Source organism: Beauveria bassiana (assembly GCF_000280675.1).
Source record: "Beauveria bassiana ARSEF 2860 unplaced genomic scaffold BBA_S00039, whole genome shotgun sequence".
Lineage (NCBI taxonomy): Eukaryota > Fungi > Ascomycota > Sordariomycetes > Hypocreales > Cordycipitaceae > Beauveria > Beauveria bassiana.
In genome coordinates, this window is record NW_007930874.1 from 88,195 (window position 1) to 112,599 (window position 24,405).

General features: G+C 52.6%; 5 protein-coding genes across 5 annotated transcripts; 2 read left to right on the plus strand and 3 right to left on the minus strand.

Annotated features, from left to right (window-relative positions):
- Window positions 1-661: 661 nt before the first annotated feature.
- BBA_08737 (putative histidine kinase HHK2p) lies at window positions 662-7,484 on the plus strand (the record flags this gene model as incomplete). The annotated part of the gene is made up of 3 exons (XM_008603834.1): window positions 662-731; window positions 825-7,213; window positions 7,263-7,484. The coding sequence occupies 3 exons, from the start codon at window positions 662-664 to the stop codon at window positions 7,482-7,484; spliced, it is 6,681 nt and encodes a 2,226-aa protein (XP_008602056.1).
- A 506-nt stretch (window positions 7,485-7,990) lies between these two features.
- BBA_08738 (phosphoglycerate mutase) lies at window positions 7,991-9,883 on the minus strand (the record flags this gene model as incomplete). Its single annotated transcript, XM_008603835.1, has 2 exons — window positions 7,991-9,747; window positions 9,829-9,883. 2 exons carry the CDS (start codon window positions 9,881-9,883, stop codon window positions 7,991-7,993), a joined length of 1,812 nt encoding a protein of 603 aa, XP_008602057.1.
- A 1,052-nt stretch (window positions 9,884-10,935) lies between these two features.
- BBA_08739 (DUF1168 domain-containing protein) lies at window positions 10,936-11,574 on the plus strand (the record flags this gene model as incomplete). The annotated part of the gene is made up of 1 exon (XM_008603836.1): window positions 10,936-11,574. One exon carries the CDS (start codon window positions 10,936-10,938, stop codon window positions 11,572-11,574), a length of 639 nt encoding a protein of 212 aa, XP_008602058.1.
- Window positions 11,575-11,814: 240 nt separating this feature from the next.
- On the minus strand, window positions 11,815-13,826 carry BBA_08740 (T-complex protein 1 subunit gamma; the record flags this gene model as incomplete). The annotated part of the gene is made up of 6 exons (XM_008603837.1): window positions 11,815-11,913; window positions 11,966-12,603; window positions 12,652-13,242; window positions 13,298-13,518; window positions 13,589-13,658; window positions 13,802-13,826. 6 exons carry the CDS (start codon window positions 13,824-13,826, stop codon window positions 11,815-11,817), a joined length of 1,644 nt encoding a protein of 547 aa, XP_008602059.1.
- Window positions 13,827-15,125: 1,299 nt separating this feature from the next.
- On the minus strand, window positions 15,126-16,022 carry BBA_08741 (uncharacterized protein; the record flags this gene model as incomplete). Its single annotated transcript, XM_008603838.1, has 1 exon — window positions 15,126-16,022. One exon carries the CDS (start codon window positions 16,020-16,022, stop codon window positions 15,126-15,128), a length of 897 nt encoding a protein of 298 aa, XP_008602060.1.
- Window positions 16,023-24,405: the final 8,383 nt, after the last annotated feature.

Consider the following 24,405-nt stretch of genomic DNA (forward strand, 5'->3'; position numbering starts at 1 on the left):
AATTCAAATAGGGTGCAGCATACGAATACTGTGACGGCATCTTGAGGGGGCCGCCGCAGGCGGGAGCCGCTGCCGCTAAGCTGGTAACGGTGGCCCGGTGGGTTGGCGGTTGGCGACCAAGACAGCAAATATAGCATGGCCAAGAAAAAGCAGAGTCAATCTAGTCAAGATGGGAGATTATGCAAATTTCATCATTCACCCATGTGAAATACGAGAGCAGTTGCTAGATTCTGGATTGGCAGAAGCTAACTATGGTAAGGCAAACGCTACGTGGTAGCGGCCGCTTTCGACAAGTCTGGGGACTGTTGAGGCGTCGAGGCGCCGAGTTAAGAATAGTGGCTGAGGCGTACGTCGTTTGGTGGCTGAAGCGTCCATCTACCTACGTCATTTGGCACGCGCGCTGCAGGTGCTGGTAATAATTCCAGCCCGGACCCCACTGCGTGGCTTGCAGGGGGGGTGGGAGGCAAAGACAATAGGAACAAGGGAAAAGAAGGGAAAAAAAATAAAGAGGGAATTCTGGGAGGACGAGAGGATTGAGTGGAATTGTTTAGAGAAAGAAAACAAAATGTTTTGGGTGGGGACAACTGGTAGACGGCCAGGATGCGATACAGATGGAACATCCCCCATATACTTGCAAACCTACAGAGTTTGATACACAAAGATGTACCGTACCAGGGGCTCACAGGTGGTGTGCTCGAGGCTTTTGGCTTGGATTTGCTTGTGCTTGTGTGGTATATTGTCGGCCCCCCACTGAAAACATTTCCATCTTCCTCTGCACCTCCACTTTATTAGTTAGCGCACCGCCAACCTCTTGCTAGACGTAGTATTCTGCCCGTTTGACCGTTTTGACCGTCTGCCATCCGCCATCCGCCATCTGCCATTCACCTTCCATCTACCGTCCTCTTCCACTCTTATCCGTCCTTTCGTCAAACTGCTCGTCTATTCTCGCCGCTGTGCTCTGCGCTCTCACTCTCACTCTCACTCTCAATCTGACCCTGCTTGCCGCAGCCAGCTCATTCAGCTCCACTTTGACCACAACCACACACAACCACACCACCTTACGACGGTGCACCCGTTTTACCCTCACTTACTACTGCCACTTACTACTGCCACCTACGACTACCACCTCTCTTCAACCCTCCTCTCCTCTACTGGCCTCTCTTCGACCACCTGCCTCGACCACCTGCCTCGACCAACGCCCTCGATACACCCACTTGCGCACCCCAACTCCACCCCACACTCAGCGCTGCTGCTTGGGAAATCGCCACGCGCTACAAGCTCCCTTGTCAAGCAACGCCAAGCAGCAGCCACCACGCCTTCTTCTACGAACCACGATCCTCAACGGCAGCACTTGCTCAACCACTACTATTCTCTCCTATCTGGTCGCTTAGCCCATACCGGCTTCTACCTCGCTGACAACCTCGACCATTTCCTCCCATCTCTGCCACAACTTTCGACCATTCTGTCACCACGTCGCCTCACCAGAACTCGTCGACCACTACTGCCGCTCGACACAGACGTCGACATTTTCGGCACCGATATCCTCAACGGGCTGCCCACAAAGCCCTATTTCTTGCCGCCCACCACCCTGTCGAGACATGGACAAATGATCAGTGACGGTGCCCCCAGTGCCCCTGCGCATGGCTTAGGCTCGACCGCGATGCCTTCCCGACGCTCCAGCTACCCGCTCTCGGCTGCCACCGACGCCGCAGCTCGCGTCATGGCAATCAATGCGCGTGATGCCCGCCACCCCATTGCATCCAACGACTCGCCCGATCTGGCAGACACCGCCGCCATTGCCGACACGGACGGCGCCTTTGACGGCGACGTCGCACTCGACGGCCCTCCCTCGACCGTCGCCCTCTCTCCACCACAGCTCCAGCTTAACGAATACAGGGAAAAGTTGGCTCGCGATCTCGAACGCCGGGAGCTCCATGCTAGAGGCCTGTTGCACTCTCCTCCGGTCCTCGACAAGATCCGTGTCGTCTCTATTCAAGAAGAATCGACGCCCTCCCCGCCCTGGATTTCCTCCAGTCTCAACACGTCATCTACTGAATCCGGAAACACGGTTCGCGGCGCTCCGACACCCGCCATTGTCGCCCGTACGCCTTCTTACCCATTTCCCCGGATGGCTTCTACTCCAGGTGCTTTCGGGCCCGGCAATTTCTTTGCCAACATGTCCAACCACGCCTCTCGCGTCAACTTTGCCATTCCTACGCACGAACCCAGAGGCGTTCCAGAGCGCGTCCTCTCCGAAGCCTCAACTCCTGCATCCGCCTTTTCTTTTAACCCAGCTGACACACCGGTGGCTGAAAGCTATGACTATCCCACTCCCGATCTTTACAATCTCTCCTTGCTGCTTTCTTCTGAGCCGGGTTTGGACGCGTGGTGGAACACCGTTATCCAGATTATGAGAGACGTCTTTCAAGCCGAGCGCGTAACCTTGTCTGTACCTGCTGACGCTGCAGATTTGGAAAACGTCCCTTGGGGTCAAAAGGCTACTTTTAATGAACGTCAGGAGGACCAGCTTAGTGTTGGCTACATAGCCAAGGGCAGCAGCGCCGTTCAGAGCAGCGATGCTGATGCTACAGATGCCCTGCCTTCGCTATTAGATCTCATATCTCCCACCGAAGGGCCTCCTCGCCCTGACCTCACCAGTCGCCATTCTTTCACCAGCTACGAAGAGAAAAAGGACTCCGTTCCACTAACACCGCGTCGACCCAATCACTTGTCGCGTAGTATAACGTCGGCTCCGTTTCCCTCCAAAGTTTCGCGCCCTGGCACTCGTCTCGACAAATCTAAACTCGAGGAGCACGATGCGCAAGTCCGAGAAGATCCCGTCATTCCCAGCTGGGAGATTCCCTTTCTGGCACGCTATGAAGGCCAAGGCAAGGTCCACTCTGTTCTCCAAGCTCTCGATTTCGAGGCCGATCCTCTCATTGACCACGCTGGCGTTGTCCGAGTTCTGGAACGAGGAGGTCCTGTCACCCTGACACGCTCGTATCCCTATCTCACTCCAGAGAACCAGCAAGACGATGCCTCCAAAATGGCTGCCGCCGACCTCAAGAAGGCCAGGATACACTCATCGGAATCCTTGCCCTCGCTATCCTCTATGTTACCTACCGCTCCAGCCAAATCCAGGGGCAAACCGTCTGGCATAGATGGCATCATCCACAACGAGGGATTTGCTGACTCGCATACTCCCAGATATGAAGAATATGAACAGATTGCCATGTCGCCGTGGGCACAGTCTCCTGCTCCTTCCCCAGCCGCTCGCTCCGACACTGCCGAGAATCCCTTCTTTGCCGAGGCCACCGTTGACGAAGGCTCTTTTGACCCAGCTACCGGCGCTGGCGATTATAGCGACACACGCCCACCTCAAGCCATTGGCTTAGACAATTCATGGACCGTCATTCATATTCCGCTCACCCATGTCTTGCAGTCAAGGCAAGCCCGACCATTCAAGCTCGACGCGAGCAGCATGGAGCAGAGACTCCAAGGCCAAAAGCCCGAAAGTCCTCCCTCTCGCGCCACGGATTGCAAAAGAAACAAGCCAGCACCCATAGCTATTCTCTCAATACTGAGCACTGTCGCGCCTTATCCACCCAATTTGCGCAAGGCCTTAGAGCACCTGTCGCCCCATATGGCTACATCATTCTCTCTAGCGCGCCACTACACAAATCTCGAGACAGAACTCGCAGGCATTCAGAGACGCCGTCCTCCAACTACAGGTTTCGGTGCCGTTGCACCCTATGGGCGATCCTACGAGAGCACCGCTGCGCTAGCTGCAGCCGACATTGTACAATTACGATCATCGGCTGGAAGCATAACCAGCCCCAGCGACTACTCTGGAGTCTCGAAAAGCGCTGCTGGCTCTCCGCTCGGCACACCGGGCTGGAAACGGCAGCCTTTCCCCAGTCCAGCAGCTCAGTCAGGCAGCGACAGCTACTTTAACAGCAAGTCGACGGTAGCCACTGGCCGGCAAGAAGCCACCACACCAGGGCTGCAAAGATCCAAACCTTTCCCCATGGAGGTTTCTCCAAGTGACAAGAGATCCTCGCGGCTAACAAATAGCAGCATCTTGTATGATGCCATGGATGAGCCCGAAATGTCCCTCGATGGGCCCGAGGAGGGCGGCGCTGCAATGCCACATGAGAAGTCCCGCTCAATCAGCAGCAATGAGCCAATGTTTGAAATTGGCGAGGCACCGTCCTCGAGCCTTGAAGAGAAGACGGAAACCGAGAAACATGCCTCGCAGCATCAACATCATCGCCACCGCCCACACACCATGCTTCATAGCTATGGTGCCGACTTTGCTTCCACTTTCCAGTCTCTGCCGCCCAGCTCGAGCTTGATAAGCCGGCCACCGCCTACGCCACTCATGTCGGGTTCATCGCGTAGCATGTCTGTCCTCCCCTCGGCAGCCGGTGACATGCCGCCGCCGTCCGATAGATTGAAGAGCCTCATTCTAGATTCTCTGCCAGCGCATGTCTTTGTCTCCCTGCCGCAAACAGGCGAGATTGTCTGGGTCAACAGTCGCTACTTGTCATACCGTGGGCAAACCGTCAACGATCTTGCGGCTGACCCCTGGAAGAGTCTTCACCAAGATGACCGTGATGAATACCTCAAAGACTGGGGCCACTCTTTGCGAACGGGAGATCAATTCTCTCGAACCGTGCGTATCAAGCGTTTCGATGGTGCATACCGCTGGTTCTATGCCAGGGCCGTTGCGTCAAAGGACAAGAGAGGTGTCATTATGCAGTTCCTCGGCTCATACATGGATATTCATGATCAGCATATTGCCGAGCTCAAAGCAGCACGTCAAGAAGAGATTGAAGCCTCCGAGGCCAAACACAGATTGCTGGCAAATCTCATTCCTCAAATCATATTCACAGCCACGGAAGATGATGGCGTCACGTTTGCCAATGAGCAGTGGTTATCTTATACAGGTCAGAGCTTCGAGGACGCTCTCGGCCTAGGATTCATGGATTTTGTGCATCCCGAAGATTTGGCCAAGTGCCGTATTCCCATCACTCGGGCGTCCTCTGAAGCGACCCTCCACTCGCAGAAAGGCACGAGAAGAGGAAGCGAGTCGGGGTCCAGATCTGTTCGGTTCGGGCACAAAAGTACGGTTACTAGCTCTACCTATGAAATGCCAACGGCGGATCTGGCCGAGCTTGCCAAAAAGGGCATCGTCAGAATCGGCACCGACACCAATGGCAGAGTCTCGTACACGACAGAATTGCGACTACGATCCAAGAATGGTGACTACCGCTGGCATCTCATTCGTTGCGTTGAGATTGACACGATTGATTTCGGTCGTGGAGCCAGCTCTTACTTTGGATCGGCGACGGACATTAATGATCACAAGCTCCTCGAGGCCAAGCTCAAAGAAGCCATGGAATCCAAGGGCAGATTTCTCAGCAACATGTCCCACGAGATTCGAACACCACTCATCGGTATCTCGGGCATGGCCAGCTTCTTGCAGGATACCACGCTAGACGAGGAACAGCGCGATTACACAACCACCATACAAACCAGCGCCAATAGTCTCATCATGATTATTAATGACATTCTCGACTTGTCCAAGGCCGATGCCGGTATGATGAAGCTCAACTTTGAATGGTTTCGACCACGGTCCATCATGGAGGATGTCAACGAGCTTGTGTCTACCATGGCCATTGGCAAGGGCCTAGAGCTCAACTACCTTGTCGAAGCCGACGTACCATTGTGGATTAAGGGCGACAAGATCCGGATTCGACAGGTTCTGCTCAACGTTGTAGGCAACGCCATCAAGTTTACCGATACCGGCGAGGTCTTTAGTCGCTGCAGGATTCATGCCGAGGATGAGCAGATGGGCACGCACGCAATTATACTCGAGTTCTCAATCACTGACACTGGGCGAGGTTTCTCCAAAAAAGAGGCAGAGTTAATTTTCAAGCCTTTTAGTCAGATTGACGGGAGCAGCACGCGACAGCACGGTGGCAGTGGGCTGGGCCTTGTCATCTCGAGGCAGCTTGTTGAACTGCACGGAGGCAAGCTGGAGGGCTCGGCCGTCCCTGGCCAGGGGTCAACGTTTACGTTTACAGCGCGATTTGGTCTGCCGACGCCTGATGATCAGCCCAACTTTCCTCAGAGCCCCGGCTCAACAATTTCGACATTTTCGAGGCAGGAATCTGACTGTGGACTTAGAGGGTCGCCACAGCTGTCCGCTACGTTGAAACGTCGCAGTACTGACGACACAAGCCCAGGCGAGACTGTGTTGGCATCGGCTCTGGCCCGCACAGGTAGCCCTCGAACGGGTAGCCCTCGAGCGGGTAGTCCTCGATCGGGTACGCTTTCGAAGCAGGCGGTGAGTGCAGTTGCTTCCGGTCCGCTTGTTGGGGTTAATCCTGGTCTCGCTCGCTTCAGCGAGGCTGCCAAGGCCAGTGGCCATGATTTGAGCCAAATGAGATTAGAAATTCCGTCTGGGCGCAACTCGCCTGGGCAAGCAGCGACACCCGATCTTAGTGGACGGCCGCGACCAACTGGCATTGCACCACCTCCCGTCTACTCGATTCTAGTTATTTGTCCGCAACACCACAGCCGCGAAGCAACTGTGCAGCACATTGAAATGACATTGCCCAAGGATGTGCCACACGAAATCACTGCCATTCGCACCATCGAAGAAGCGCATGACCTAATTGGCGGCGACAATTCCGTCACCTTTAGTCACATTGTCGTCAATTTGGGCTCGGCTGAGGCTATTCTTGCCTTTTTGGACCAAGTCACAACCTTTCAAAAGGTGGAAAGGACAGTCATTGTAATTCTATCAGACTCGTTGCAGCGCACAGCCGTGATGAAGGCGGCCACTGGTACCAAGACGGAGCAAACACTGGCCAGCAACTCGGTCACCTTCATCTACAAGCCCGTCAAGCCCTCGCGCTTTGCCGTCATCTTTGACCCGGACAAGCGACGAGACTTGAGTACGGACTGGAACCGATCGAATGCGCAGCAGCTTGTTGAGAAGCAAAAGGCGAGCTACAATGAAATGTCGATGCGCATGGGACACAAGGGCTACAAGGTGCTGGTGGTGGAGGACAACAAGATTAACCAGAAGGTCTTGACCAAGTATCTGGAAAAGATTGGCGTCGAGGTGGAGATCGCCGAAGACGGAATCGAGTGCACGGACCTTGTGTTTAACAAGCCTCACAATTACTACTCGCTCATTCTTGTACGTATCTCGACCAACGCACTGCGAATCAATGCTAACACACAAGTAGTGCGACATTCAAATGCCGCACAAGGATGGCTACGAGACGTGCCGAGACATTCGCGAGTGGGAGGCCAAGAATGGCTTTGACCGACTGCCTGTGATTGCGCTGTCGGCGAATGTTATGTCGGTCGTTTATGACAAGTGCACAGCGGCTGGGTTCAGCGACTACCTCACGAAACCGGTCGACTTTATCAGCCTTAGCAAGGCCATGGTGAAATATTTCTCCTAATGAAAAAGTCAAAGACGAAAAAAATTGTATATATGAAAACGGTCAAGACGCGAAAAACTTGGGCATACAAAAAAAGGTTGAAGTTTGGGAGTTTTCTTTTGGTTGATATCTGATATCCTATTGTACAGTTGCGTAGGACAACTGTGATGGTTTCTTATATTCTTTTTGTTGGGGAGTTTTTGTTTATTAGCCCTACCCATTTCACATTCTTTGTTCTTTTACTTTTCTCCTGCTGCTAGCATGGCCTTTGCGAGGGGATGGCCGACAAGGATAACCTCGGCGGATGGAATGGACGACTGGGGATGGACGACGCATGCATGGCTGGATGGAGTGAGTGTATTTGATAGACTTTTTTGTGTGTTTCCATTTCTACAATACCATTGTTCAAACTGTGCTTTTACTAAAAATGTCGTAAAGTTTGCCCTTTTTTTTGCTTCTTTTGCTTACAAACCATGTATGTATACAAGATGTCGTGGGTATCATTCCATCATGCTTCATATACCGACTTAATACACACTCCCTTGAATGCTTCGATCCGCCTTTTCTGCAGCCTCGAGATCCTCCACACCTCCCTTGCGCTCCGCCTCCGCGTCCTCCTGCTGCTCGCATCCAGGCGTCGTCGGGCCCTTGCCCCCCTCCGCCGCCACCACTCTCGTCGGCACATCGCCCTCGTCATCACTCAACGCTACCGCGCCACCACCACAACCACCACCACCGCCGCCGCCACTCCCCAGCGGCGGCGCGTCGCCAAGCCTATTCGCAAACGGGTCGATGCCGGGGCTCGCGGCGCTGCCAAAGCTGCTGGCGCTGCGCTGTCTTGCGTGGTGGCTATTAATGGTGGACTGCAGCAGCCGCGCCTCGATTGAGTTGAGGATGCTGCCGCGACGACGGCGATGATGCAAGGCGGTGGCGGTGGTGGTGGCGGCATGTCGCGATTCCGTGTCAGAGGGGGGGCCGTCGTCGGGCTTGTCGCTGTCGGAATCGGCGACGGAGGCGTGGCCAGAGTAGCTGCCGCCAAAGTCGCGCCCGAGGTGCGGAGAGTGGAGTGAAGACGGCGGCGGCGGTGGCGGTGGCAAGGGCAGGGGTTTGATGGATGCGGATGCGGATGCGGATGCGGCGGTGGAGGCGGGTTTCTTGCGGTCCGGGCTGGCGGTGCTACTGCCGGATGGCGTGGCGCTGTTGTGGTGATGGTGGTGATGGTGGTGGTGGTGGTGGGAACAGCCGTCAGAGTCGGAGTCGGAGCTGACGGCCGGACGGGCGGCCCGGTGGCGGTGCGGCACGGCGGCTGATTTGTGCGAGGAGAGCGTGGCTTGCTCGCTGTCCTTTTGCCGCAGCGACTCGAGGTCTTGCCGCTTCAGGTACTTGCTCGTGTGGTTACATCCGTCTGGGCAGCCGCCCCATCGTCGCGTCACCACAAATGTCTTGTTGCGTTGCAGCTTGAACTCATCCCTCGTCGCGCCCACGCCTGCGCCTGCGCCCGCGCCGCCGCCATCCGCTGCTGCTGCCGCTGCCGCTGCCGCTGCTGCTGCCGCTGCTGGCGCCGCCGCCGCTGAGGATGACGACGACGCCGGAGCCACGACCGCACCCTTGTCCTTTTCCTTGCCTTTTTCTTTTTCCTTGAGCGCGGCCCGTTCGCGCTTGAGCTCCGACCACGTGCGGAGCTTGGTTTCCAGATTAAACTTCCCGTTATCCTGCTTACGCATGACCAAGAACTCGCAGTGGTCAATGTTGCGCAGATCCTCAAAGTACTCCACCGTGAAATGGTACCACTTCATCAGAAACACGCGCGACATGAGCCCATGCGTGACCAGCACGCACACGCTCGCAAAATCATCCTCGCCAAACTGCCGCCACAAGCTCTCGTTGAAGCCGCTCACGCGATCATATGCATCCGCCGCGCTCTCGCCGTTGGGGATCCTGTAGAAGAAGTGTCCATAGTCGGCGCGCTCCTGCCACATGCGCTCCATTTCGGCGCTGCATGGCTGGAAATTGCCAAAGTCTTGCTCGCGCAGCCGCGGCTCCTCGTAGACTTTGATGTTGGCGCGGCGAAAGGGCGAGGGTCCGTCGGCGTCGGAGGTTAGGGTGGTGAGGATGCCTTCGGTGGTGTCGCGCGTGCGGCGGTACGGGGACGTGAAGATTTGGAGCGTGTCGTCGGGGCGCAGGAGGGCGCGCAGGCGGCGGCCGGCGTCGTAGGCTTGGGACCAGCCGTCGGGGGTGAGCTTGACGCGGTGGTCGGGTACGGACTGGTGAATGTCTCTGTTTTCTTTTGGGGAGGAAAGGTCAGTACATGGAGGATGCAGATTCAGCTCGAGAGGGGGGGGAAACGGGAGGAGGGGGTCATTACTGTTGCCTTCGGATTGGGCGTGGCGGATGAGTATGATGAGTCTGGGCTTGGCCATGTTGGGCAGCTAAGCGACAGCCGATGGCGTTTCAAAGACGGCGGGAAAGGGACGGTAACAAAGACTGCGGTCAACAGCCGGTGCTTATACCGCTGAAGGGTCGTAGATGATGGAGGCGGGGAAGCAAGAGTTGGTGACGCGGCTGACAAGAAAAGGAAACCAACCGATTTGGGCAGACGGTGGCATGTTCATGGGAGAAGAACAAAAAAAAAAAAGAACAAAAAGCCAGATTTAGAAAGCTCCCGATTCGAAGAAAGTGTCGCATGTTCCGACTCCATGGTGGGGACCGCTACAGCCAACCAGCCCCCAAGGCTGCGGCAAGCCCCTTGACGCTAGTAATTGCCACGGCGCTTATGTCTAGGCATCCGGGAGGACAAGGAGTCGCCAATTGGGAGCTCTGCACAAAGGAAACCAGAGAAGGACAAGAAATGGCGATTGACTTACGCTGGAAGAAAGACTCCTGTTGGTTGCATTGGCAGCGTTGTACAGTAGTCTACTAACTATCGACAATTTCTAGGTACTTGTATCCGCACCGCCTCACATGGGGAAATACCACCTCTTGAAAATTATCATATAATTTACCGAGTACAATTCTACTAACTACCTTTTCGCAAAATCAATCGACTGGTAACTTGATAAGTCACGTCATGGTTCCACGACAGCTCCAAACAGATGCTTACATAATGACCCCAGCTTCTGCACACCCCATCCCAGGCACAAGCTGCAGCCAGTTTAGCCTGCCCTCCATCACCAGATAGCCTCGATTACTCGAACATCTCCTTTTCGCAGCTTCACAATCTCGACCACTTATCCAATATTCCCATCATTCCTTTCCATCCGTCAGAGCGAACAATCTCTACGCAATCCTTCCGTCAGAACAGCTATTTCGCCTGCGCATATTACTAGCCTCGCGCGCAAACGCAGCCTTGCGTCCTGCCTAGTCGCAAAACTCTTTCCCACAACAACCACACTATATCAACCCAAAACCAAAACCATCCAGCCCATCCATCGCACGCAAACACACACACACACACACACACGCACACACCACCATGTCTGCCGACGTCCCCGAATCCATCCCCACGTCTGCCGACCCTCGTTCGCGTCGTCCCACCAAACGCCGCGCCCTCACGCCCTCGTCCGCCCAAGCCGCCTCGGTCGACGCCCTCTTTTCCAAACCCGACCGCGACATTCGCCTTCCCTCCTCTTCGCAGCGCCCCACCCACGCCGGAAGTCGCCCGCCCGAGATAGTAACCAACGTGCAGGGATCGTCGGCCGGCGCGGGCTCGGGCGAGTTTCACGTGTACAAGGCGGCAAGGCGGCGCGAGTACGAGCGGCTGCGCGAGATGGATGCCGAGGTGAAGCGCGAGCAGGAGCAGGAGACGTTTGTGAGGGAAAAGGAGCGCAGGGAGAAGCAGGACGCGGAAAAGACGAGGAAGAATAGGGAGAGGAGGGAAAAGATGAAGCAGCGCAAGGCGAAAATGGGAAAAGGTAGTAGTAGTAGTGGTAGTGGTGGTGGTGGTGGTGGTGGTGGTGGTGAAGGGGGGAATGGCAAGATGGCGAATGGGCAGGGTATCAAGCCGGCGCAAGTTTCGACAGAGAATGGGAAAGAGGAGGAAAGTAATGGAGAAATGGCAAAGATCGCGACAGCAACGTCAGAAGCAGGCCTCGTCATTCACGACGATGATTAGAATAGAGCTCAAAGCGAGATAGATTGTATATATAGTGATACCCTACGCCCACATCAGTCACCATCTGCATGCATCACCTACTCAGTCGATATGTATTCGCCAAAATGACCCTGCCTTGTCTTGTACAATATATGGGTATCTACCCACGTTGTCTATCCCTATCAATGTCGTAATACTTTCATGTCTTTTCTAATTTTCTCCGTTGCTCTCTCAGAGCGTCGTTTCCCTTCATCTTTCTAATTACTCCTCGCCGCCGCCGCCGCCGCCAACACCAGGAGCGCCGCCTTGCAGCTTCTTGGCGCTGCAAATGTCATCAACTCTCAACAGCAAGCAAGCAGCCTAGTACATGTTAGCTTGTATTCATACTCCTGGGACATCCGGCAAATCTCACCTCGACAGCAGTCTTGATGCTCTGCAACTTGATGGCCTGGGGCTCCCACACGCCATACTCCTTCATGTCTACTATCGTGCCGCTATCGCCGTTGACACCCCACGAGCTCTTGCCCTCGGCCTGCTTGGCGCGGAGGTCCGTCAATACACGGACAGGGCTCTTGCCAGCGTTTTGGACAAGAGTTCTGGGAATGACTTCGAGAGCATCGGCAACGGCCTTGTACGGCCACTGCTGAACGCCCTCAATCGACTTGGCGCGCTGGTTCAGGCGCACCGACACGGCCATTTCGGTAGCACCACCACCAGGAGACAGGCGGGGGTGGAACAAGACGTTACGGGCAACGCCCATGGCGTCCTGCAGATTGCGCTCAATCTCATTGAGCACGTCTTTGGAGGGACCACGGAGCAGGACAGTGCAGGCTTTGGGGTCCTTGCACTTGGTCAGGAAGGTAAAGTACTCGTCGCCAATCTTTTCAATCTCGAAAAGACCGCACTTGGTGCCGACGTCAGAGTCGACAAGGTCCTCAACGCGGTTGACAATAGTGGCGCCGGTAGCACGGGCTATTCTGTTGTTGTCGGTTTTGCGGACTCTGCGCAGAGCTGTGATATTGGCCTTCATAAAGTAGTGCTGTGCGAGGTCTAATTGTCTTGTTAGCGGGGATGGTAGCTAGACCGCAGTATACGTACCAGATACACCCTTCTCAGTAATGACCAGGTCGGGCTTGACAGCGATAATAGCTTCGCAGATGTTCTTAATCTGCTCCTCCTCAATCTGCAGAATGCGATTCCAATCATCCTCCTTGGTGATTTCAATGTTCGTCTGGGACTCGCCCTTCTTGTACTCTAGAGGGCAGTCAAGGAGGACGATGCGGGGGTTCTCGATGCGCCGGCGCATCTTGGGGTGTGTGATATCCTTGTTGAGCATCAGACCGTCGAGGACCTCGCTGTCCTCAATCTCGCCGCCGGGCACCTTTTCGACACGGGCGTAGCGCTTGACGTCGACTTCGGTATTTCCGTTGCCGGCCTCCCAGGTGACGGTGCGGACAGCCTTGAGAGCAAGGCTGCACATCTGGTCCATCCAGCGGCTGACAAACTTGGTGCCGATGGACGAGGAAATGAGCTTGGACATGGCCTCGTCGTCGTTGACGTCGATCGGGGTGGAGACTTCTTCGATGATTTCGAGAGCATCTTGGAGGGCGCGCTTGAAGGCAGAGATGATGACTACGGGGTGGATGTTGCGCTCGAGCTGGGGGAGGGCCTGTGCAAGAATTTCACCAGCTAGTTGCTGTCAGTACGGAGCTCGTGAGCTCATCCATTGGACTCGAGTGCGTACCAAGAATGATGACGGTCGTGGTACCGTCGCCGACTTCCTCGTCCTGTGTGCGGCTGAGCTCGATCATGCTCTTGGCGGCCGGGTGAGAAACCTCAATCTCGCGGAGGATGGCGTGGCCATCGTTGGTGAGGACGATGCCGCCCATGGGGTCGAGCAGCATCTTGAGCATGGCCTTGGGACCGAGACATGATCGAATAATGTCGGCAACTCTGTGGGCGATTCTGTTAGCGATACCGACTGATTTTGCAAAGCAAGGCAGAGTGGCGGTGCATCAAGGTCGTCGACACGTACGTCTTGGCGGCTGCAATATTGGAGAGCTGAGCTCTTCTTCCAGTCTGCCTGTCACCACCGGCATTGGTGTCTGCAGGGACAATTCGTTAGCATCAATAGTATTCTTGTTTGGGCACGCCGTCGCTCCGGGAATGCAAAAGGCGGCGCAGGCAGCAAACTGAATTCGGCGGAGGCGGGGGGAATGCAAAAAGGATAATTTTCGGTGGGACATACTCATAACCACAACAGGAGCTTGCATGTTGGGCGAATGCGTACTTCTTTTGCGGGAAAGAAGTTTAGAGGATACAAGGGCACTTCGGGGACCAACACACGCGACAAAAGAAGAGGAGGAAGAGGATGCAAAAGACAGGGAGAGCTGGTTGATGGGTCGTGGAGGGGTGGTTTTGCAGGAGGCGGTTTGAAAGTTGGGTGGGCCCTATCACCAAGTCTCAGGCGGTGCGAGCAAGGTGCTGATGTGAGGTACCTAGCTTTAGCTCTTTTGGTGCGCTTTTGGTGGGCGTGCCAGACGTTAGGTACATTGGTCGCCTGCTCGTCCGCCAGATCCAGCAGCTTCCATCTGCTCAGGGCTGTTGGGGCGCTGTCAGCGTTGTGCGCCCGCGCGATTGGCTGTTTGCGCCTCTGCCCCGCACAGAAACTGGGGTCCCCTCATAAAGTCTGTGTAGCAAGTACCTTTGCACTCAATTAAGCCATGGAAATACCTACTGCCTGGACAGCAACACCATCGCTGACGATGAAAAGGACTCGTGAGGCCCTTGCCAATCGTCCTTGTACCGGCACTCAATCACTCAGTACATGTTCCGTAAGCCGTTCAATATCTCTCTGAACTGCCCGTATCCTTCCCTACCTAGCCTATCATTTGCCATCCTCTCCTCAAACGCCATCGCATCGCGGATTACCTCAGCGCCCAGCCCGCCACCAGGATTCAGCTTGCCCACACAGGCAAGCATATCTGACACCCGCCTTGACTGCTCAGTATCAGTTTGCTACGCTATCAGCTCACTTGACTCCGCCGGATGCTACTTTCCCCCATGTCAGACCCGCTGCCACATGGTCGGTCTCGACGGGCTATCTCGTCTCGAATGGTGCGAACCGAGGCGCAGCTAATCCAAAGCTGCACATATGTCCAGCATGGCCACCCACCCATGCTGATATCGTGGCCAACATCTTGCAAAGCTCCAGCAAGGACTGGCGCTTCTCGGGCATATCATGGGCTGTCGATGCATGCTACTCGCAGGGCATACACACACGGCGATGCCCGAAATAGTGCATATGGTTCAATGTACAGAGTTATATGCGCAGAATTGTCAATGATAGTCCCGGCAACTTGTATCAAACTCGGGTGCAAATTCTCCTAGTAGCTAAAATGAGTGCGATATGCCGTAAAAGCAACTCTCTTGGTCCAGTATCAATCTCCCCGTGCATGGTGCTCCAATCGAACAGCAGTGCCGCGTAATGTGAGGACCAGCATCAGACTTCCACGTGTCTGATCATTTTCGTCGCCTCTACAGACGCGAAGCCCTGTCCTCTACTTCGGTCGCTACTGATCGGACGAATCATCATCCGTATCCTCCAGCATGGAATCATCATCCGTGTCCGAATCATCCGTGTCCTCCAGCATTGATTTATCAGCCGTGTACTTCAGCATTGAATCATCATCCCTGTCCGAATCATCCCTGTCCTCCAGCATTGAATTATCAATCGTGTCCTTCAGCATTGAATCATCATCCGTATCCTCCTGCTTCAACTTTGCATCCAGGTCTTCCTGCGTTAAATTATCATCCGTGTCCTCGTGCTTCAACTTGTCATTCAGGTCCTCCTCCGTTGAATCATTATCCATGACACCCTGCGTTGAATGATCATCCGTGTCCTCCTTCTTGGGCCAAGGCCACCATCCCTTCAAAGGGGTCTCGTCGAGAATAGCGTTGAAGCATCGGTCGCTGTCGGCGCTATTGAAGTGATACACGGTCTGTCCATGGGGGTTCTTCGCGGTCACGTATCGAACATTCGTAAGGGAGAGCTGGCTTGGCCTGAACTGATGCAGTGTGCTTATCGCATGGGCACGCACCATCAGGGTGCCATGCCATTGCGCTGGCTCAGTATCCCTTAGCTCGTAAAAGCGACCATAGCTATTTACGGGATCGAGCCATTCGCTGCCGAGGTGTGACGCAGCTTTTCTGTCGTCAAAGAAGTTCTTTGTCGGATCGATGTTGGCCTCTGTCCAAAAAAGGCCGCTCTTCAAAAGAACAGCCACGTCCTTGACCTTGAGAGTGAGCTCAGCATACCAGGGGACTCTTGGCAGCAAGTTAAATCTGCGTTTCTCGAACAAGGGCAGTTCTTTCATTCGATAATAGCTGATGTCGTCCAGAAAGCCAAAGATGACTCTTCCGCCGCCCTCGAAGTGGCCTGTTTTTGGGTCGGTGCCTGGTGGCGGCATTGTGCTGCCTTCTCTGCCGATGGGTTAGTTTATTAGTCCTCGTTAGATACGGCTCGTTGGAGAAGGAACAGTGTTGACTGTACACTAACAACGTCAAAATAATGTGCGGGCACTTTGCTTTGCGTGTTGACACCCCGTGTATATTAAAAAGACAGGATGCCGCAGAGCAAACTTGACCTGGTGAGCGCAGCCTGTGAATTTTTCAAGAGGAAGGGTCTCTCTGCTCGATTCAGTTTGATGGCTCTGTGGTCCTATACATAAAGTTCTCGAAGAACAGGCAGCAATTCCCGTAAAGATTTTCGTTATTGCAGCCGCGTGTCGAGCGTGTTCATTCACAGCCGTGCAAACGGAGATCTCTGCCGCAAGCACTTGCATATATTTAGGACCCCCATCTTTTGGTTGTAGCTATATCTATGAAGTAGCTTAAAATCAGCTGTGTCCCTTTTAGCCATTCGGCGGCTTGAGAAGGACTAACCTGGCTTTGACGTGGCATGGCTAACGACACTGTGTAAGGGACAATCATTTGATGGAGCGAGCCGCGCAGCATAACTACAAAAGCATCATGGTATTTCGAAGCTTTGATTCGATCATGAACATCTCAGGGAAACCCTCACATCGATCTTGGCCTAGTTGCCTTCCAGAGACGTCATCCTTGACTCTGCTAGTAAACATATACATTTCCGTCAATCCATCAATAGCCAGATCCAGTTGCAGTCCAAACATTCTCAAGATACTATACAGCACCTAGCTCATGTTTCATCCCATCATGTCTGTCACGCCTCTGCCTCACTGCTCGCGCGACAACGACGACGACGTCGACCCCTTCGCCTTTGCGCGCTGGCGACGCATCCTCTGTGCCGAGACGCCCGCCCCCGGGGCTTTTTCAAGCGGTATCTGGCCGCACATTGACAGCTGAAGTGCGCTTTGCAGCCTCTAGCTGTACTTTCTCCTGTGCAAATGTGTCTCGTGTGTGAGCATTCCCCTGATCCGCAACAGCCACGTTCACAAGTTTTATACGCACACGTTTCGCAGCTGCTTCTCAAAGAGACTGGCTTCTTCCGTCTCGTCATCTTGGAGCGCCACGGCACCGTGACGCAGCGTGTTGAACAGCTTCTCAGTGGATGCGCGCGCGCGTTGCTGCTGCTGCTGCTGATGCGGTTTGGTCGTCGAGGCGGCAGGCTTGGTCGGAAAGACGCGGTCAAAAGACGCAGGGCTCTGCTGAAGGCGGCGCATGTCTATGCAAATACCCTGTTGTAGCTTCTCGCGCACAGACATGGCGTTCAGCGGCTTTGAGAGGGTACATCGGGTTCCGGAGCTCGGGGCCGGGATGTCCTTGGAGAGGTTGAGCTGTGCCGGGCGCCGCTTGACTCGGCGAAGAAGAGGGTTGGGCAGAAAGCTCGGTTGTTTGACTATCAGCGGCTCTGAATGCTTGTGGTGGTGGTTGATAGCGGGCTTGTCTTCCGCTTCGTTGAGAATTCGGACTTTGCCGTGGTGATTCGCCAGATGCTCAATCAGCTTGTCGGCCATGATGCTGCGTTTGGCTGGCCCAGGCTAGGGCAGATGAGGGTAGTGTGTAAGAAGATGGCAATAAAAGATCCTGGAAGGATAGAAGAGGAGAATCAGTGCTTCATTTCTGACTGACAAGGATGGAAGTGAGCGTCAAACATGGAGATGCCGAAAACGTCTAGCAGTTGGCAGTGGGCGCCTGGCACCTGGCACCTGGCACCTGGCACCTGGCACCTGGCAGTCAAACAGACCCCGACTGACTCGCAATCTCTCACAAATACTTGAATTACTTGGTATAATTTGGTGGAGTGAATAGGCTCCATTTGCAAGAGTCTGTCAATCCAGATATTCGCAATAAGAGCATTGCCTGACACGGCTGTACATTGAGCGGCAGCATCACGAGGCTTGGGCGACTTTGAACGCTCTCGAAACACTAGCGCAGATGTAGAATGCAATTGTCATATTGAAGTATTGAATGGCCAATATACAAATGTTCTCGGTGATCTTGCTCACAATTCGGGCAGTTCCATAAAACGGAAAACTAAACCGTCGCTTCTGGGCCTTCTACGGATTACACTACGCCACCACAAACCGCTTGAAAGCAGTCTTGTACTCATACAACATTCTCGAAACTGCCGGGGACCCTTTTCAAACATGAATTGCCGCTACTAGAATAAATAAGCATAGAGGAGCATACGCTTCCTTGGGCTTGAAGATGAACGGAAAACCCAGCACTTCTCTACATCATGGCTACCCTGCACCACTTTTGCCAAATCCGGGCCAACAACTCGCGGAAAAAACGTTCGTCGCCCTCGCTTCCCGTGGAGCCTCATACAACGTTGCAAGAGACCATTCCTCCGACTGCCAAGTTCCAAACATGTCATGAAGGGGCTTCTTGCTATTGCGTAGTCGGCGTGCTGCGACACCCATCGTGCGCCGTACAACGGCCCAAAGGACCAAGTCTCACCCAAGCGATCCAATGAAGCCCCGGTGCCGAGGAACCAGCTGCAGGGACTTGTATTCATGCTCGTCCTTGTGGCGAGGTATTACTGGTGCAAGCGATTTGCCCCGTATCTGCTCGTTCTGCGTGAGGCGGCATCGGACATGCGAGAGTACATTGACATGTCTCGTTCCCCAACTTCCATCTGTATTGGGCCGTCGGTCACGGAGCATCTTCTTCGTCGTGGTTGGCATTTATTAATTCCGGATGCATGACGGGCGAAAGAAACAACAAAGCAACCTGTTTGTTATCGGGCGTCGATGCCTCCTCCTCCTACAACAAGCTGCAGCAACGCATCGTGACGTGGAGGGTTTCCTGCCAATGAGACGGATGGTTGGCGCGCAAAGCTAGAGACAAACAAAAGTGTTTTCGTCCAATAGTCTGCCGCAGAAATATCAATATTTGCCAAAAGTCAGGCCAGGAAGGATCCGAAGCCACCGTGAGGATTTTTTTCTTCCCTACCTTGCGTTGTGGTGAGGTCGAGAGGTTCTTGGCACCCGAGACATGCGGGTTCGGGGGGTAGATGCCCGTTTCTGGTGAGCCAAGACAATGCTACGCTACGGCATGGGCGTCTTTTCAATTGTCTGCGGCAGCAAAAAAGATGTTAATTAAATACAAAGCGAGACAGGGAGATGCAGTTTTTTTTATTGCTTGCTCTGTTCATTACGGGCAGGTACAAGCTCTTCCAATTGGTATCAGCAGCAGATGCATGCACAGACGCCATTCAGCCACGTCGAAAAAAATAGATTGCGCTTCGAGAGGGGTTCCGGCCTGTATTTAGAGCCAGTCCTTGGGACCAGGGCTGTATTGATGAATATATATTGAGAGCAATTGGCTTGGCTGCCGCAGAGAACATGTAATATGCTGCCGTGCTTGGCACACACAATTGTCACGATGCATTTCTCTTTATGTAGACTGCACAATTTGGGAGTGTTGATGAGCTTTACAGCTGCACGCCCACGGCCGAGAAGCGGGGGAAGAAAAATTGTACAAGAATGAAATTCGGATAATTCTTTAATGGGATATAGAATTCCAAGCAAACGACCCATACGGTAAAAGCCATGCAAAGCGGAACTGACAAATAGTTAAAAAGGCAGTAATTTAGCCCACTACCAAGGATTCTCGTGACGCACACTGGGGCCTGGCCTGTTTCGATGCTCCGTACTTGTCCGGTACATGAGGCCAGTTTCTGACGACACCGCCTGAGGAAAATTCCGGTGTTTGTCGGGACGTTGTCTTTTTAACGTCTTCTTTTATTTTTGTTTTTAAAAATCTTCCCCTCCCCGTGACAATCGACGGGTGGCCCTGCGGGCTCCGTTCCGCAGGAGCAAACAAGAAGCTCGGTGTAGAGACAACGCTCCGGATGGTTCCGCGATTGGCTCGGCATAGTTTCGCCGTAGGGATATTTATCCATCGTGAATGGAGCCCGACGATGGTGACGAGGCGATGGGAGACGCAGCTTGTGCAAGGTGCAAGGTGCATTGCGAAGAATGTTTGTGGGAGCTGGGACATTTTCATGGCTCTGGTGGGCCTGGTGGACGTGGGTTGTTGTTTCTGGTCACACGACGGCTTCAATGCAAAGTTGCAAGGGTTGGTTTTGCATGATGACTGTCGATTCATTTTGGTCTTGCATAATTTCGTTTGCAGTCACCGAGAATTGGAATTTTTCATTGTTTTCTTTCTTTTGCAAATAAACGAATGTCATATTTACAATGGCTTGCGGGCTTGAGCTTGACAGGGTAATTTCGGTTACACAATGGCGGATTTTTCACGATGGAGCTCTGGAACAAAACGGGGACACGACGAGACAAGGCGGAACTCTGCAGCTGGGACTCTGCAGCTGAAATTCTGATACACTGCCTTTTCTCAATATCCGTAGTTAATGCATCCGCTTCCTGAGACGCACGTTTGTCACGGGATCGGCGGCCCGTCGTCGGCTTCGGCCGAGCGAGCGGGCGCCAGCATAAGATACTAGGCAGCTACGGGTATTCGTACCTTTTGATCAATACTCATCAAGACTGGCTTTCTTTTTCTTCCTTTATTTGTTCTTGGCTTGCCAATGTCTTGATGACGCCATACTCGTTACGCTGTGATGTCCCGATAAATGGATTTTTTTTTAAAATCATAAAGCACAGGCCAGCTTACGTATACTGTCATGATACACAGCCTGGGATCAGACGAGACAAGTGACAAGAGCCGGGATCCGTGGAAAGGCAAAGAAGAAATGTGCTTGTGTAGATTTCATATACGCCCCCCCAACCCTGGCAGGAACATGAAGATACGTTGAGAAAAAAAAACTTTTCTTCATCCCTAGCATGTCACCATTAGAAAAAAAAGTGCTTGACTGCTGATTATCCACCATGCTTGCCCCGTGGAAAGAATACTTGCTCTAATCCTTGTACATGACATAACTGACTTCATCCCTTTCAGAAAATTTCTTTTTTTGACCCCGGCTGATATGTCTAGCGCCTTTGCTCGATCGATCTCACTCGGGCCAAAAAAAATCCTTCATCTTCTTGCCGTCTACAGGGGGGCAAGGGATACCGCTATTTCTGCACCCATTTTCTTCCCTTGCGCTGCTGATAATATCCGTAATATCCTGATATTATTTAGACATGAAAAAAAAAAAAGAATTTGAACCCGCGTACCAGGGTCCCTGTCTCCCTTGATGGTTAAACACGACGTGAAAAACTCTGCTACCCGTTGCAATGTGACTCAAAAGACAATAATAATATTTAATAATAATATTTGCCAGGGAGCGATTATGCCATGAATTATGCTAGCAAATCCTCTCAAGTCTTTGAAAACCCCATAATTCACAAGGTCAAGATATATGCCCAGTAATCCAGGCAGAAGCATAATATGTTTAGTTTCAGCAGCAAGCCACATATACCCATCGGGGCAGGGAATGACCCGCGCCCATCTACGACCCGGAATCGCGCCAGCAAAGAGAGTCTGGACGAAGAGTTGCGCGTAGCTCGTTAATGCCGCAGCTGCTTTCGCGGCGCCAGCGTTTCATCTACGCTAAAAAACAACACTACACAGAGAAGCTATTGGCTCGCAGGTTGTGTTGTTCCAGAAGGTCTAGATCGGAGAGGCTGACGCGGCAGATCGTGCGTGCATGGGTGTGTTTTCAAGGGACCAATTTCGCGGCACATGGCACGCTCTTTCGTGGGCGCTTGGCTAATGATTCTCATGTCGATAAATTCTCAAAAAATAAAGCAAGAAAGCGATTGGTTCGTGTTTTGGTCGAATGCGTGGATTGCTAATGAGTTGCTCTTTTCAATGACGTCGTGTTGTTACTGTCGTTTGCAGCAAGGCCGTCGCCACAGAAATACACGATGGAGGTCAATCCATCTCAATAAATAGCATTGTATATTCAACTTGTTAACTCGCAGACGATTGGGTAAGTATTTTTCAGCTCCTATATCACCTTTACGAGTCATTTTATAGTTTTTATTTGAAAGAATAAAGAGTAGCAGGTGAAGAATACAAACGCCGTCTGACGCACGCATCAACCAATGGCAGCCATGAAACCGCACCGCTTTGCTGGCTGCAAGGGAGAAGAAATGAGACGATGACCATGCGGACCTCCCCCCCAAAGCAATTTCTGCACATATAACGAAATAAAGAAGGCCAAAAAACAAAGACGATACTACGTCGTGATGGGCCAGATTCCCGATATCTGAGCGGATCTAGAACCCTCTACGTGGACGTTGGGCTGCGATGCATACTCGCCCCCGACCTTTTTGCTACAGTCTCGGCTTCTTACTCTGCGCTCATGCTCAATGACGCGATTCAGGTGTCATTTGCTGACTGGGACGTACCGATTCTTTGCTTTTACTTTTGCAGGCTGGAGCTGCATCGATGGCGAGCGGCATTGACCAAAATATTACATGATGCCCTTGATGCATTGAGGCCAGGGACAAGGTCATAATGTTTTCTCGCCAATGAGCAACTCCCCTTTTGGGCGGGTTTATTATTCGAGCCTTGATTTTTTCGAGGCCCATTTCAGGCACCATAGTGATCGCCTCATCAGCCCTCCAGCAGGACCTCTTCTTCCACTAGCTTTCCCTGCGAAATTTTCGAACCAGCACATTTCTACCAGTAGTCATCCGTCCTTCCATACCATTTCCATGTCAATAGAAAGCAGAAGAACAAAAGCCACAAAAGCTAAAATGAAATAAAAATCTAACGGTCACCTTACCCCCCATCAAGGCTTTAACCTTGGATGGCAAGGCGGGCCAGCAGTTTTAGGTTTAGGCGCAACGGGCCAAATCGACATCCCGCAAAAAAAAGTTTTCCTCGCTAGGTAATTTGGGGGTCAGCATCTTTCTGGCAATCTATATACGGGATTAGTTTAGTTGTTCATTTTACTTTCTCGTTAGCTTGTCGCTCGCAAAGGGCTAGTTAAGGTATACACCGGACAAGACCGGACTCTGTGGCTTTTTTTGCCTCAGTCGAGGCTTTGACAAAGCAAGGCCGACCAACGCATTGGCCGCCGTTGTCTAGCCTAATGCATCATAGAGGAATGTGATTTTTCGGACGAGAGAAGAGATTTTTATTGATTTAGCTTTTCCTACTGTAATTTTAATCTCACCCTTTTTTGACCCTTTATTTTTCATTTTTTTTTTGCCACTGCCATTTAGACACGTAAGAAGCGACCAATCAGCTCGAGCCCTCAAATCCGAATGTTTCGGCCGACTGGACAGATGCGGATATTCATGGCTTTGCATATTTCTGTCTCTGATTTTTTTTCTCATATTTTTCTCCTCGTCCCTGGGCTCATCTAATTATCCCTGTGGCATTTCCCTTCGTCCTTTTGGTGCTTGCAAACGCATTGTTTACGTTTCAATGGCAGGGTCAGCAATGTGGTAATGAGCTGCGTCGTTTTCCCTCATTTGTCCATCTGATGGTGCAACATGCGAATCGAATTTCGCAAATGAAAATGAAATATAAAAATTTTTCAAAGGCTCTCCACCACGGGCCGTACATGTCTACGGAGTAGCCAATTGCCAATTCAAAAAGAAATCTTTGGGATATGGGCTGGAATGCGACGCTAGCTAGGCTCAAGGTTTGCTGCCCAAGCACAACTCACCACGTAAGAGTTAAAAAAATTTAATTTACCTTTTTTTTTCTTTTCTTCGATTCTCTTCTTCACCGTTGCATGGGAAAAGGGGGACGTTGGATGGGATCTGGATCCCTGAACTAAACCCATGCAGCACAGCGCCGTGAATCTTGCAGTGCTACACGCAACCCATGCGGTACATCCTACGTTAACTTATTCAGCCTTCCGGAAGAGGAAATTCAAATCGGCGCCACCACATTTGTGCAACCTCAGTAAATATTTCTCTCTATCCATGCAAGAGAAGGATTCCATCAACTAGTGTCATCTTGTATTCATTTTCATGTACCCCTAACATTCTTTGCCCTATCTCCTTGTTTGAGAAAACTTTTCAAGTGAACCCTCTTTTTGCACGTCCCTGCTCCCGCAATCTCGTTGGCACATCGAGATGCAGTCTAGGCCCGCCCTGTCACAGTCATCATTCCACCTCCCTTGCCTTGAGGTGTAAGCACAAACGTGTAATGCACAAAGTGTCTCATATTCAAGGACGAAGAAGAAAAAAGGAAAAAAGTGGTCAAGAAAAAGTCTTCTTCAACACAAGCAAACTTTTCTTGCTTGCTTGTGCGTGCGTGTTGCATTCATTCTTTGCTAATCTCATAAAGAAGCCCTCCCACGCCGGGGACGTCGCTTCGCCCAATCTCATAATGATAAAAACCCTCCTTGCGCTGATAAACATGTGTTCTGCCGACTCCTCCTGTATGTTTGATGCACAAAGATCAACCCCCAGAGGCAGCCCCCCCCCCCCCCCAAAA